General features: G+C 37.3%; 1 protein-coding gene across 1 annotated transcript in view; it reads right to left on the bottom strand.

Annotated features, from left to right (window-relative positions):
* LOC127418856 (ankyrin repeat domain-containing protein SOWAHB-like) overlaps positions 1–13,625 on the bottom strand; it is a 37,358-nt gene extending 23,733 nt beyond the window's left edge. The window contains exons 1-3 of the mRNA XM_051659716.1: positions 13,365–13,625; positions 5,386–5,447; positions 4,668–4,919 (exon numbers count right to left, since the gene is read on the bottom strand). Of these exons, the coding sequence (XP_051515676.1) occupies positions 4,668–4,919; positions 5,386–5,447; positions 13,365–13,488 (438 nt within the window). The 5' untranslated portion in view covers positions 13,489–13,625. The remainder of the gene's footprint in view (positions 1–4,667; positions 4,920–5,385; positions 5,448–13,364) is intronic.
* Positions 13,626–16,647: the final 3,022 nt, after the last annotated feature.

Genomic DNA, 16,647 nt, shown 5'->3' with positions numbered 1-16,647 from the left:
AAGTTGTGGCAAAATGGCTTAAGGACAACAAAGTCAAGGTACTGGAGTGGCCATCACAAAGCCCTGACCTCAATCCGATAGAAAAGTTGTGGGCAGAAATGAAAAAGTGTGTGCGAGCAAGGAGGCCTACAAACCTGACCCAGTTACACCAGTTCTGTCTGGAGGAATGGGCCAAAATTCCAGAAACTTATTGTGAGAAGCTTGTGGAAGGCTACCCAAAAGGTTTGACCCAAGTTAAACAATTTAAAGGCAATGCTACCAAATACTAACATAGTGTATGTAAACTTCTGACTTACTGGGAATGCGATGAATGAAATAAAACTGAAATAAATAATTATCTCTACTATTATTCTGACATTTCACATTCTTAAAATAAAGTAGTGATACTAACTGAACTAAGACAGGGAATGTTTTCAACGATTAAATGTCAGGAATTGTGAAAAACTGAGTTTGAATGTATTTGGCTAAGATGTAAATGTCTGGCTTCAACAGTATAAGCATATGGGTTTGAAACAACTAGAGGGTGAGGAGGTAATGGCAGAATTTTCATTTTTAGGGCACCATTCCTTTAACAGGTCAGGGTCTTTTAGACCAGTTCAAGCAAATGGACCATCATTCATAAACCACTCTTTTCTATTCTGAGATCAGGACCACCCAATTACAGAGAGACAAGTATGGGTACTTTCATTTTTATACATCTGTGTCTATTTTTTTTTTTTTTTTGGCAGTTTCTTCAGACACATGTTCAGTGCAGCTGTAATGAACGTTGACAGGAAATTCACACTTTTGTGTGTTGAACTCTGTACTTATGTCTGCGTTGCTGTGAGTCTGAAAACGGTCACATATGAATTAGAAGAAAATCTTAAAAATAACTATAAATATTACAGGGATATATTTATAATCTCCTTTAAGAGAGCTTCACCATTTACAATCTAAATTCACCATGTATTGAGAAGGCTGTTAGAGAGATACATTTACTGATGGAAAAAAGTGAGTGGTGCATGCCTGTGTGTATGTCATTGTTGTGAGGGTGTTCTAGGTTGCTTGTTACCTTTTCTGATAAAATAAAAAGTGAGTGGTGCTTGCAAAAGTCACTGCCATGATGCTTGGGTGTTCTGTGTGGTTGTTGGGGAATACTGGGTGATTGCTAGGGTTTTCTGGGTGATTGCTAAGGCATTCTGGATGGTTGCTAGGGTGTTCTGGGTGGTTGCTAATGTATTCTGGGTGGTTGCTAGAGCATTGTGGGTGGTTTCTGGGGCATTGTGGGTGGCTGCTAGGGCACTCTGGATGGTTGCTGGGGTGTTCTGGGTGATTGCTAGGGCTTTTGGGTGGTTGCTAGGGTGTTCTGGCTGGTTGCTAGGTTGTTATGGCTGGTTGCTAGGGCATTCTGGGTGGTTGCTAGTGCATTCTGTGTGGTTGCTAGTGTGTTCTGGGTGGTTGTTAGGGCGCTCTGGATGGTTGCTGGGGTGTTCTGGGTGGTTGCTAAGGAATTCTGGGTGGTGGCTAGGGCATTCTAGGTGGCTGCTACTGTGTTCTAGGTGGTTGCTAGTGTGTTCTGGATGGTTGCTGGGGTGTTCTGGGTGTTTGCTAGGGCATTCTAGGTGGTTGCTACTGTGTTCTGGGTGGTTGCTAGGGTGCCCTGGATTGTTGCTGGGGTGTTCTAGATGGTTGCGTGTGTGTTATAGGTGGTTGCTAGTGTGTTCTGGGTGGTTGCTAGGGCATTCTGGGTGGTTATTAGTGTGTTCTGTGTAGTTGCTAGGGCGTTCTGGATGGTTGCTAGGGCATTTTGGGTGGTTGCTAGGGAGCCCTGGATGGTTGCTGGTGTGTTTTATTTGGATGCTAGGGTGTTCTGTGTGGTAGCTAGGGTGTTCTAGGTGGTTGGTAGGGCGTATGACTTGGGTCCCTCCTTCAATACAATCCTATGGGAATTTTTTCACCTGTTTATCATCTGCCAAGTGAAAATCTAGAAAGTCTAATTGCTTAGAAAAGTAATAGCACACCTCTCCTCATCAAGCTGCATGATTTCAAGTATCAGTCATGTTCCTAGCACAAACAATGTGGGATAAGTTATGTACATAATTTTAATACTTATGGTTAGCAGTTTGTATGCTATAACTCAAAGTATGAAGAATAGTGATTGTGATTCTTGCCTTGGCAGGCATTACAAATGAGATGTGAAGTGTGTGCTATAAAAGCATTATTGAAAATGTTATGCATAGACTGTGCAAACATACTTTTTGTAAGGCTGCTACAAAAAGATGCAAACAACACTAGCTTATATGATCCAAAGATGCTTCAAGGCTCCAAAGATAAGTGAAGATTGTCTTGAAAGCAAGCAAAATGGTAAATAATCATTCCAAAATGAACATTTTCATGCCCTATATATTATCTCTCGCCTGAAGTCTCAAGATGGGGTTCAAAATTACATTTATAACAGCTGAAGTCCTACAGCTAAAGATAAGGCAATGGAAACGTTGTTATCTGGTTTGAGTCTGTTGTTTTTTGACGAGCTTACTCTTATCACCAGCTGTTTCTTTAATCCAGCTAAAGGCTTCAGCAAATATTCTGAAGAAAAACACTGGACTTTGAGTAATATCTAGGAAAATGATTAATAGGTTATTTCTAAAGTGTCATCTCACAAGAGTGTTTCAGCATAACGAAGTCTATTTTACAGCTGATGTGAATCCTCTCTGCTGGTTTAACAAAGACTTTGACAGATACAGTATTTAAACATTAATAACGACATACTTTGGACCAGTGCTATGGAGAGCAGAACTTTGAACATGTTAAATGGAATAATGTCACACAGGAGTTTATTATACACAACAATATTGCTGAAATACTGTGGTCAAATTTCTCAGATTCCTCTTAGGTCCTTCTTGTTTTTTTCTTCCCTTTTATGGCTTTTTTAGTTCAATGAGAAGACGCTAATATGTGACAACATGGAAAGCTCTCCCAAAACTGGTCAAAATACAATGTCAACATTGCAACATTTGTAGCAATCATTTGGGAGGCATTTAATAAACTCTTATTATTATAAAGAGCTACTGTTTTTTTGCAGTAAAAAGTCACAAAACAATCACAGAATACTTGTGTAATTTGTGTCAGTGACAGTATAACCTGTAAATATTTTAGTGCAAAGTAACTCAATATACAGTTAGCAAGGAAAAAAAATTTTTATGTTCAAATTTTCTGCCACAGACAATGCAAGTAAATTTTGGTTTGGTTAAAATAGTAGACCTACAAATAAAACTGTAAACTAAAAACACAGATACATTTATATTAATAATTAGACCAGTTGCGATTCTTAGATTGACTGCTATCGATCACTTGATCAACAATTATAAAGCACTTTAAACTGTAATCACATTTTCTTAATTTATTAAATGAATATATGACATTACCATAACACATTTGTTTTTGTGCATTATGCGAGCATTTTAAATGAACTCTGACCATCAGCGATTTGTTTGTTTTTTCCACTGTCAAACATGGAGAAAAGTGATATGATAGACTCAGATTCATGGTTCATGCGGAAAAATTGCTGAAATTATACAAAATTAATTCGCATTCATTCTTATGATCGCAAGATCGCAAAATCCTGGGGGGACTGCTATACTAGGTCTATAATAACTAGGATGGGAATCGTCAGGAATTTAATGATTCTGGGTTGTATTCTGATTCCTCATAATGATTTTGATTTCTTAATGGTTCCATTCACGATTCTTTCTTTTGAGGAAAAAATATTTGGAATATGAAACGCAATTTACTCCCCTCAGTAGTCTGTTGCCATATTATGAGATCCTTTCAGATTTCAACAAAGCAGACATAACAAAACAACAGACATTCTTTTCAATACCTTTAAAAAATTTTTTTGGCTTAAATGCGCAATTAAAGCAATTAATCATGTCCCCAGACAGTAATAAGGAATTTTCTGACCATCGGAGCAATTCGAGCTTGAAGTACCACCTGTTTTCTCCAGGGGGCAGTAAGCAAATCTCCAGCCGAACAGGCAACATGCAGCTTATACAGAGAACAAACCAAACTTACACACAGCAGACAGCACAAGATGAGAACGCAGCTTGATGGAGCGCAAATCCGACAGGGATCTCAAGACGTGTTCTTCTAAGTTTCAAGCTACGTTTAAATTGAGACGGACACCTAAAGACGCTGTGTTTTTGAAGCAACGCAACCAAAGTGAGATCTGATGCAGGTGTACATTGATACGTCCTTAGAAAAGCCCATATAATAAATCTAAAACAGCTTGATGAATTCAATTGCAAAATGATTTGCTGTGAAATGTAGGCCCATTATATGCTTTTGTTCAATGACATGGAAATAAACTATATTTAAAGCCACTTTTTGTCTTGTCTATTTTAATACAATAAATAATTAATCTGAATTATTTTTTATAAAATATATATTTTGTTTATAATTATTTCAAATATAACTATTTATAATTATTTAATCATTATATTTTGCATTATTTTTATTTGAGCGACATTTTCAGCAAATATTTATATATGCGATTAATTGCAATTAATTTGATTAATTAATCGGCATACCATGTAATTAATTTGATTACAAACTGTAATCGATTGACAGCTCTAAATGATATCTGCTATGATCATGAATAAAACTGAAATTGTACTTAAATGCTCACTAACATCATGTGCATGGGTCGGTTCTGGGGCCTCTGTGACTGTGAGTATGGGCCCTGTGCACCAGGCCACCTGTGCTGGCTTCTGTTTTGTAGCCACGTCTGTTGGATGAGGATCCTGCACTGGGTTTGAGACCTGAAGCTCATTCTGAGGAGTTTGATGAACGTTTTTGCTTGATTCTCCTTCCTTTCCATGACCAGACTCTTGCTCTTGCATCAACTGTCTATACTTCTTCTTAAGGACGAGGTATTTCTCTCCCTGAAATGACAACATGCTTCTGTTAAGAACATAATTTTTTAGGTCAACTGTCCCTTTAACACAACCATATAGCCATAGTAGTGTTCCATCAATACACGCGCACATGGCTGAATAAAAATAGCTCACTGTTTGGAACAGACTCCTATCATACAGTATATTCCCTAAGGGGAATCTCAAACTAGCAGTGCATGTAAATGTGAAATACAATGTATGATCTAAGTATCTTAGGGTGTGGTGATTAGTATTAATGTGAGAAAATGGGGCCTATCCTAGTCACAGAGTAAATAATGAGTCACTGTTGGAACAGAGTCCTATGAGACTATGCTGCAGTGACAGGGAATAAAATGTGATCATATTACAAACGCACAAAGCAGCAGAGCGGTAATGATTATTTAATTACACAGAGAAGAGTTAATCAGTTAAAACAGTGCAGTAATGATCCCAATATGACAACAGATTTACTCACATTCTCAGATTTCACCACAGCAATTTTGTCAATGATGAGTTTGAACTCTTCTCTGTATTTGGCTGGGGAGAAAAAAAAGAGTAGTACTGTATGACTATAAAGCTGGCAAAGCATTTTTTCCAGCATGCTTTTGAAACATATTTATCTTGAGAGAAAGATTACTCATACAATATGACCTTGTATTAGTTCTCTTCTTTGTAAATCAAAACTAAGTAATATTTCAAAAGAAAACCTATCACTTGACTCTTAAAGGGAAAGTTCACCCAAAAATGAAAACATAATTCGAATAATGTTCAGGCTGTTTTTTTCCGGCCAAAATTCTGTCATCAACCGTAGCTCTCAAATCTCGTTTGCATTTTTCTCATTGTCATTTCCAGTTTGAATATGCACAAGCATGAAAGAGATTTAACAGCAATGGTGGAGGGCAAGATTTTCAGTGAATAATGTCTTAAATTTCAGTCTATACCTCACACAAACCTATCCTTTGGCTTCAGAAGATTTGGAAAAAAGCACACAAGTCGTACACTTTAAAAAATATATTTTAGCTTATTTTTAAGATTTACGCATTTCAATTTCAAAACAAAATTTCATCAAATTGAATTGCGTAATCTTGAACAAATTTAAATTAATAATACTTGAATATATTTAAGCTATATTATTTTAGTTTTATTAAAGATTACGCAATTCAATTTGATGAAACTTTGTTTTGAAATTGAAATGCGTAAATCTTAAAAATAGGTTAAAATAGTGTATGAACTACTTTTATGTTGCTTTTTATGGTGGTCAGCAGCTCATTGTCACTGTATGCTTTCATTGTATGGAAAAGATCAGCATGAACATTCTTCAAAACATTTCCTTTTGTGTTTCACTGAAAAAAAGAAAGTCATACAGGTTTGGAATGACACGGGGGTGAGTAAATAATGACAAAATTAGCATTTTGGGGTCAACTATCCCTTAAAGTCCAACTTTTCCTGACTTGTAATGGACATTACACTTTAAACGCTTGTTTATTTATTGTCTGGGTCTGTCTACAAGTTACTGAGAATTAAGATTAGGTTCTGTCTAAAGTTTTGTACACAGCATGCACAATGGACTCTGATTCTAGGCCTGTGGGAGTTTGGGATGTTACGCAACATTACTTCAGCACAGGCTGACTGCATCACAGAGGAGGGACCAGAAACTGTAGGTGACTCAAATTACCAAAGAAGAATAGAAAATGATTAAATGACAGACAAGGAGAAGACCTACACAAACAATTTCATTCATACATTGCTCATATGATTCACCATTTCAACGGCCTTTACCAGATATGATTAGTAGTAGTTTTAGTTAGATTCCAGTGACTTTTTGGTCCCCATTCTATCTGTTCATTTTCTCAGCTTGCTTATGCAGGAAAAAAAAAAAAACTATAACCCTACAGCATACAGCAATTTTACTACAGCATATACTAATACTGGCAGACTGTCACAGTAACATCTCTTTAAGTGGCACTTTTTGAACCCACTATGGGCCCATGTCAAATATAAATGAAGAAAAACTGGCAGTTTTATCATTGAAAAAAACACTAAACAATTGCTTTTCACAGACACAGGCTCTTTTCTATCCTGTCCTAGTTTTATTCTGTTATGTGACTGAATTATTTGGTTACCTAGGCAACAAACACGCAATGCTTGCTTTTAAAGCACACTGCTGAAGGTCAGCATGGTAGGCTTTTTATTATTAAGTATTTAAATACTGCATAGTCTGTTTAAAAAGCTGTCTGTGCTTCTTTAAAGTGTTTATTTATACAGGTACACACGAATACAATAAAATACATGTGTATTCCATTTGTGTTATGAATGGTTATAAGTGCATTATTCAGTCACAGAATTTTTTGACACACATCAGCAAATGTATTCAGTAAAAGTCTTTCCATCGTAGTTTATACACGTCTTCTTATCGAATAAAAATGTATCCACCTCAAATGCAGTTTTTTTATGCACATTTTGAATATTTTATTCACAGCTTGGTGTTTCCATCCAGCAGTTTTTATACAATATTCCAAAATGTGCATAAAAATTAGGGCTGGGAAATTTAATGTGTTAATTTTTGCGATTAATATTTTTTGTATAACGCAATTAATGCAGTATCCTTTTTTTTATTTCCTGAAACTTCACACGATAGGAGAAAGGTGTTCTGAGTTGTTCCTGGTAGGCTACTCAGACTTACAGACTCTGATTAGGTTGGGGGCAGGGTTAGGGCATCTGCTGCCTTTACATTATATCTTACTTAGCCTATATCACATACTGTATATATTTTAACATTTTATCGGTCATCAGCCACCCTGCTCTCTAGTTATCGGCATCGGCCATTGAAAAACCCAGGCACATATGTACAATGTACATTTGTGCACGTTATTCATTTCGCGCGACGCATGTCCTGGGCATAATAAACACGGGAGCGGATTTACTGTACGGAAAATGGAGACTTCACCCGCAAGCGGTGAACCTGGCGTGCAAGAGATATACGTGCAAGCTGCCATATCTCCTTGCATCACCCCAAAAATGCTCACTTACTTTCATCGAACTATTGTCAAAAGCAAAACCGCCCGAAAGAGATCCAGTGTGTGCGCGATAGAGACTGAGGGGCCTGGCCATTCAGCAAGTTGCAGCCAGGTATACTTGTAGAGACCGAACAGCATTCACTTCAGCAAACTTCAGCAAATAAAACTTCATTCAATATGTTTTATATCTGTATGTACATGTATAGTTTCTAATAATGCATTGTCAATGTACACTTAAGTTTCTCTTGCCAAAGTTTGAAATGAATAGAATCTGCACATTTGATACTACTATTAAAAAAAAAATCCACCAGAAAAGGCCAGAAGATTTTTATTACAACAACCAATTGTTGTAATAACCATATTGTTATTACAACATGTCCACTGATTTTACGGCATATATACATATACTTGTAGTTAAGATTAATACCTGTAAAAATTTGTCTAATTAACGCTTTCCGCATTATTCAAATTATGTAAATAAATGATGACAAACCAGTTTCTTGCAGGCAAAGTATAAAGTATGTATATTTATGATGAATTTTTAATGTTTGTTGTAACGTATTATGTACCATAACTTAATCGCAAATAATCACAAAAAACTGTATGATTAATTAGTTAATTTTTTTATTCGATTCACAGCCCTAATAAAAATTCATGGATGGAAACCCAGCCACTGTTTAAAACATTACGACCGTATTTTTTAATATGCCGTCATTTCCATCGCACCAATAATTTTGCCCCTAATACATGTTTTTATTTTCTTTCAAAAGTTAGAGTTTTTATTAACCAAATCAAGAAAGTTGACGGTGAAGAACATGCTTCAGATGAAATATGACACAAGTGATGTTTTAAGAAATCAAAGACAAATCAAGGTAAATATCACTTGTGAGCTGAATTTTTGTTAGGTGTCATTTACAATCAAGCTGTAATTTTGCAATTACATTATGCAAAGAAATGTAAAATATTACGTAATTGTGTATGTATTTAGAATACATACATTGAACAGTATTGATATTAGTGACTGGTGAGCACTGATATACTGAGTATATACTATAACTGATGTATCAATATTGATATATTTTAGCCTTAATATGCTTTTTAAATGATTTATTACCTACATCATCATTAAAGAACCTAATGAAGTAATATTAAAATGTGACTGTCCATGAACAATGAAATGAAACTACACATACAAAATGTATTTCAAAAAGGTTTACAATCCATTTTTGACACTTAAACATAAGTCTTTGAAAATACCCTGTTTTTGTGAAATATTTTATCCTATATTCCAATATCATGCATAAAATATGCTTAAATCAAAAGTCTTATATAACAAACAAACTGGAAAAGTTGATTTCAGAATGTAGTTCACGACTTCAAAACACATCAGTTTTAAAAATGCATTTCATAAGGTGGTCTGTAGAAGGTTAAGCAATTAGTACCAATCAAACTGGAATTATGCAAACTGCCATTTATACTGTTTACCAACTGGCTGATAATATATCAGGGCTTTAAAATACCCTACACAACCTTTCCGTTTTCCTGCCAGGGGTAAAAGACATCGAGGATGGCATTGCAACAGCACATCCACAACAACAGGAAACCATAAGGGAAGTCACCACTTAACAAATGTAGCCAGCAAAATTCCTGCCTTGGTGCTGAGAGGTGCACGGTTTAGATTTCTAAGCTTATTTATTACTCTATGCTGGATAACTGCATGGCAACAGCATGAGGCTCTGAAGTCACCATGTTCCCACACAGAAAATAGCAACTGATCCTATAAAAACTGCAATCCTTAAAAGGACTAGAATCATAATAATGGCAGAATTGGAGCATGCATACTGTTGCAGTAACTGTTTCAGAATAATTATGATAATTGGTCACCAGTGTCAGATTGTAACAGATGCAACCAGATTTCAAAACCTCTGTACACAACTGTAGCAGCACAGCTGGACAGAGTATTATAAGCCATTATGGATAATTGTTTTATATATTTATGTTTGACACATGAATGAGGGATTAAATGTAACACCATTTAATTTAATTAAAAGTTCAATGGTTTATAAAATCATTATGTTTACTATTTGGCCTACTTTGCTGCAACATGCATACAATTATTTTTTTTTAATAATATTTATTATTTCATATACAAAACACTAGTGGTCAGCCAATATGTGTTTTTCAATGGCTGATGCTGGCAACTAGAGAGCAGGGTGGCTGATGACTGATAAAATGCTGAAATATATACAGTATGTGATATTGGCTATGTAAGGGATAATGTAAAGGACTGAGTTATAAGGACCCTTGTTTCCTCCTGAAGGGGTTTATCTTGCCATATTAACCATCTGACTGTACAATATCCTGCTTATTGCACATCTACTTACCTAATAAATAAATAAACGGACATGAAAAATTGTTCTGAGCTGAAATTATTCAATTGTGTTTGAAGAAAGAGACTTCAGAGTGCAACAAGAGACACGTGCATAGCACAGAGTAGAAGATGCGGTCAAATATGCAGTTTAGTGGTCATTATATAAAATATTTGACTGCAGAATGCTGCGATTATCCAATCAGAATCAAGTATTCCAGAGTGCAGTGTCAGTGGCGGATTTAGGAAAGGGCGACATGGGAAGCCGCCCAGGGCGGCATCTTGCGGGTGGGCGGCACGGGGTGCACTACCGGGGTGCACTACCTTCGACAAAATCTGTTGATTTTTACAGTCATTGTGTTTTGTGCACCAAGTGTTCAGGTCTAAATTTTGTTTCTGTAGAGCTGTTCAGCCGTGACGTCAATTTGTAGGCGGACCCTAAAGTCTAATTCGCCACGGGTTCCCTCAGGATTTTCCTATGGGGTTTTATAATGGGGTTTTCAACTTATGAGTAAAATAAGATTTGTGGTAAACATTACTTGACGATACGTGGACGTTTTGTTCTACAACATACACTATATTGCCAAAAGTATTCGCTCATCTGCCTTTAGACGCATATGAACTTAAGTGACATCCCATTCTTAATCCATAGGGTTTAGTATGACGTCAGCCCACCCTTTGCAGCTATAACAGCTTCAACTCTTCTGGGAAGGCTTTCCACAAGGTTTAGGAGTGTGTTTATGGGAATTTTTGACCATTCTTCCAGAAGCGCATTTGTCAGGTCAGACACTGATGTTGGATGAGAAGGCCTGGCTCGCAGTCTTTGCTCCAATTCATCCCAAAGGTGCTCTATCGGGTTGAGGTCAGGACTCTGTGCAGGCCAGTCAAGTTCTTCCACACCAAACTCGCTCATCCATGTCTTTATGGACCTTGCTTTGTGCACTGGTGCGCAGTCATGTTGGAACAGGAAGGGGCCATCCCCAAACTGTTCCCACAAAGTTGGGAGCATGGAATTGTCCAAAATCTCTTGGTATGCTGAAGCATTCAGAGTTCCTTTCACTGGAACTAAGGGGCAAAGCCCAGCTCCTGAAAAACAACCCCACACCATAATCCCCCCTCCACCAAACTTCACAGTTGGCACAATGCAGTCAGACAAGTACCGTTCTCCTGGCAACCGATAAACCCAGACTCGTCCATCAGATTGCCAGATGGAGAAGCGTGAGTCGTCACTCCAGAGAACGCGTCCCCACTGCTCTAGAGTCCAGTGGCGGCGTGCTTTACACCACTGCATCCGACGCTTTGCATTGCACTTGGTGATGTATGGCTTGGATGCAGCAGCTCGGCCATGGAAACTCATTCCATGAAGCTCTCTATGCACTGTTCTTGAGCTAATCTGAAGGCCACATGAACTTTGGAGGTCTGTAGCGATTGACTCTGCAGAAAGTTGATGACCTCTGCGCACTATGCGCCTCAGCATCCACTGACCCCGCTCTGTCATTTTACGTGGCCTAACACTTCGTGGCTGAGTTGCTGTCATTCCCAATCGCTTCCACTTTGTTATAATACCACTGACAGTTGACTGTGGAATATTTAGTAGTGAGGAAATTTCACAACTGGACTTGTTGCACAGGTGGCATCCTATCACAGTACCACGCTGGAATTCACTGAGCTCCTGAGAGTGGCCCATTCTTTCAAAAATGTTTGTAGAAGCAGTATGCATGCCTAGGTGCTTCATTTTATACACCTATGGCCATGGAAGTGATTGGAACACCTGAATTCAATTATTTGGATGGGTGAGCGAATACTTTTGGCAATATAGTGTATATTACACACTTTCAATTCAGCTTCAAAATTCATGTTTGAGTTATGAAAGTGTGTAATATATGTTGTAGAACAAAACGTCCACGTATCGGCGAGTAATTTTTTATCACAGACCTTATTTTACACATAAATCCAAAACTCCCATTATAAAACCCCATAGGAAATTTCAGAGGGGCCCCATGGCGAATTCTCTTCCGGGTTTGTGGACTACAAACTGAACAGCTAAACAGTAAATCCCACTCCATAAAATGTGTCTATGCATTTTTAAAGCAAATGATTTGTGCATTACTTTATTGGCATTGCTGTTGGTAGATTTTGAAAATTACACAAACAAGAGCTAATTCCTATAATCTCAAAATGATCAAATATTGGCCGATTTTATCAAGCTGAAATTGGTCTGTCACTACAAAACCTATTAAATAACCAGTTACAATATGAAAGGCACTTTGAGGCATCAGAAAAGGAAAAGAAGCTTCAGCCAGCATCAGATGCACATTCAGCATCTGTAAATAATAATGTCAAACAATCAATGAATGCACACAGTGGCACTGCCAGTTCGATCTAGAACTCCACTGTCATGGTTTGGGAATGTGAGGCCCTTCCTGAGGGACCACAAAGAGGAAATTACAGAATTCCATGTGTAATTATATCTGTTGGTAATACTTTTCTAATCTAAAGCAGATGTTTGCCACATTCAGTTTAGAGGTTTTCTACAAGCCAAACAAGCTACAGCCCAAAAGACAGAGCTCAAGCAAAGCTAAAGCATAGCAGTGTTAGAAAATGCAGTTTTTAAAGCTAAATACCGATATCAGGATGAAACGTGCGCGTGAAAAAGCAGATTTAGGACGCTCCCTTTAAGATCGTTATAATAAACGATCGTAGCATGCTTGCAATGTAGACTGCTTCGTTTATTATGATAGGAGCTTCTGAGGGGACGTTTGTGACCGTAAAACACACACACACACACACACACACACACACACACACACAGCGAGACGCGGCACAACGGTTAAAGCTTATGTTTACGTAGGAAAATAATTGAAAACAGCGCGGACGAGCACAAAAATGCGTTCAGAGTGAACGGCCCCTTGTGTTCCATTCGGCTCCGTCTATCTGTAAATGACCGCGAGGACGCGTCCTGTGTGAACGCCCCCTCATTCTGTCGGGTCGCGTAACGGGCTTGGAGTACAGACAGAGTGCAAGTAAAGCGAACGCATTTTAAGAAATGTCAGATTCTCGTTTACTCACCACGTAGATGCAAATCGCTATGGTTTATAAAATGCTTATATGTTTTGGACAAGTCTGAATTTTTTACTTTTCCTCCAGAGGAATAGATATAATCCAGTAGAGACGCTTCACTGATGTCCCACATTGCTGACAGGGAGCCGAGAGTAAAATGTAATTTTTTACAAGAAAAATGCGCTAAACGTGATGGGTTTTCCTCGAAGATGCTGAAACATGGATCAGCTAATTACTGAAGAGAAGTCTACACTTGCTGTCCAAGTTCACTCCACCCAAAACCAGAGACAGAGCCTCCTACAATTTAACCCTTTGTGCTCTGGAGCCTGTGCAAGAGAATATAATAATGTATTGTAAATAATTTAGTCTGTCATTGCTAGTTACAGATCTGCCATCTGGAGTCTTATAAAAGGGTTAAACCTTTGTGCGACCTTCGGGACATTTTTGTCTTTTTCATTTTTGTTTTTTCGATCATTTTGGCTGTGTTAATGCCAACGGCATACATTTTGACAAATGTGTGTATTTTGGGGGGAATTTTGATATTTCAACCTCAGTTCCTATAATACATCTATAATACACTGTGTACACAAAATAGTTACACTCAGGACTTTAAGGACAAAAATGTCCCCATTGAAACCCATTTAAACAGCAATATTTGATCCTAGTGCCCATTAAAGCATAAAATATTGAATTCTATGATATTATGCTTTCATTCCAGAGCCCTGACTTCAGAATGTATTTATTTTGTATTTTCCACCAGATGGCGCCATTTTTCTCATGTTTAGCCTATGGAGCAAATACATACTTTTTTCCTATTTTCTGTTTGCTGTGTTATAGAGCACTGCAGGCCAGTTGAATAAATGGTGCAGCTAAAATTATGTGGGTGTGTTAGTATGAATGTCAGAGTGTGTTTTGTATGTGTGTGTAAAAAACAACAGTGGCCAGTGGTTTGTAAACAAACTAGAATTTAAAGGGTTAAAATACTGAAAATTAATGAATATTTGGTAGGTATGATCAGGACTGATGTTGGTTAAAAAATCTAAGTCAGTGAAAGTGTAAAATAATATTAATATATCATATTTTTATGGCATTTTTAATAATTGACATATCCCAGACTGTGATAATCCAAAAATAATTCCCCTTAGCATTTTGTATATGGAAAATATTTATTTTTATTTTTTTATTTATTTTTTCATAAAAAATAACAGTGGCATTATATAAACAAACTGGCATTTAAAGGGTTAAAATCCTGAAAATGAATGAATATTTGTTAGTTATGATCTGGACTGATGTTGGTTAAAAATATTAACTCACTGAAAGTGGAAAATAATATTAATATATAATACTGTAATTTTATTTTATTATAATTTTTTTGACGTGGACATTTTTGTCCTCTAAGGTCCTCTGAGTAACTTTCTTTTTATTGACGCACAAGGTTTAACAGTGTATATAAATAAAAAAGGCTGCTTTTGCACTCAAAAAATCATATACACCAAATGTTTTCAATATTCAATGTGTCTTGTTGCTGATGTGGAATTTAAAGTGTGAAGTGCGTCCTTAAATTGTATAACCATGCATAATTTTATGTATCACGTAAAGCAATTCTTTTTTTAATTATTCAAATTGCGAAATGAGACATTGACTATAGGGTTTATTGTTGATTCAACTGCTGCATTCCCAGGGTGAGGAGTCTGTTAATGTTTAATTACTCTGGAAGTGCAGGGAACTTTTGGGAGGGTGACATTTTCTACAGTTCACTCATTCAGCCAATAGCAGCTGGTCACATGCTTCACCCTCAATCTACTTTTACTTTAATGTTTATCTACCTGTATAGATAGGTGGTGTGGCCCAGTGGTATCTTCAAATCTTGCAAGGTGCGATCCACCAACTATTTAGCCCTTGATCAAGAATATTAAGCTCAGGTTACTCCAAAGGGGGCAGTTCCTGTAATAAATGTAAAACAAACTGCTTAGTGTGGACAAAAATGTCACTTAGTAATGACCCACAAATAAGGCCCTTTCCCGTTTTAGGTATGGCTACTTTTACTCTGAACTACAACTTTTGTTGTTTTTGAACTTTAGGAACTATTGTTCCTCTTAGCCATTTAGAGGGATTTTAGAGGGACTGTTTAGCTCCTACTCCTGGTTAGGTACTTTTTGGGATAAGAGGGACTATGGGAGGTGCTGCAGCTTTTGTGATTGGTCAAACGCATATGACGCACAAAGAAACGCGAAGATTCTGCAGCCAACACGAGTAAATAAACGAGTAGCTGCTAGCCTGCTACTCAGAATATTGTGCTAATTTTCCAGTTCCCTTAACAGGAATAACATAAAACCAACAAAGCTTTGAGTTTTCATTGCATCTGTACTCTGTGACTATACAGAAAATAAAGTGATTTCTGGATTTACATTTACATTTAATTTTTCCTGGGATAACAGACATAAATAATTTAAAATAATTCGAAGGTAATTAAAAACTATTATAAAGTTAACTGTCATGAAATCAAATTTACAAGAGGAAAGTGTTGCGTGCCTGTTACTGCGTGGTTAATTTGCATCAAGACATCTTTTTTAAGCCAATGGGTGAGTAGTTCAGTACAGTATTTTATGTTGAGTCATAAAAGCCTTTATTGTAATAGATCATGTCGATAAAAAGGTTTATAGTGCATTTTCACCATGTTTTCCACTGAGTTCAGCATGTGCTGTGTCGTTAAAACAGGCTGAGCGTCTCATCTCTCCTCTCACACCGGCTTCAGGGACACAGCAACGCATACACGGCTCATGCGCCCAGTGAGCCCACATGAAGAGAGAGTTTGTGTAAAACAGCCCTGACAAGTTCCAGTCCTGGCATCCTCTATTGGTGTTGTTGATTTTGTTGCTGTTGCTGCTGAATCGTGCGTGCAAACAACATCAGTAGAACAATTGTCAAGACTAGATGACATCACTACGGGGGTTCCTTTAATGTGTGCGAATGCAAGAGGGAAAAGTCTCCTCGGGTGTGCCGTTCCTCTTGAGAGTTCTCATCTAAAAAATCCTAAAGAAAAAGTACAGGGACTGTATGTGGGAAAGGGGCTAGAAGGATGACAACTGACATGAAGCACTATCACTCAATGCAAGAAGCGTTACCTGTCACACAATTTGAGACCTGTGCTCTCACTTTAGTCACATAGAGACCTGAAAACTATGGTGCTATCCTTTACTTTGGCCTTTGGGATTTGACATCCAGTAATCCAAAGGTACAGTATGTCAGAGGCACAGTACACAAGAGTAATTGTAAAAATGATGGTAAATGC

Source organism: Myxocyprinus asiaticus, chromosome 28 (genome assembly GCF_019703515.2).
Source record: "Myxocyprinus asiaticus isolate MX2 ecotype Aquarium Trade chromosome 28, UBuf_Myxa_2, whole genome shotgun sequence".
In the NCBI taxonomy this organism is placed as follows: domain Eukaryota; kingdom Metazoa; phylum Chordata; class Actinopteri; order Cypriniformes; family Catostomidae; genus Myxocyprinus; species Myxocyprinus asiaticus.
Note: the sequence above shows the minus strand (reverse complement) of the source record. Positions and strands in the feature narration are given on the sequence as shown.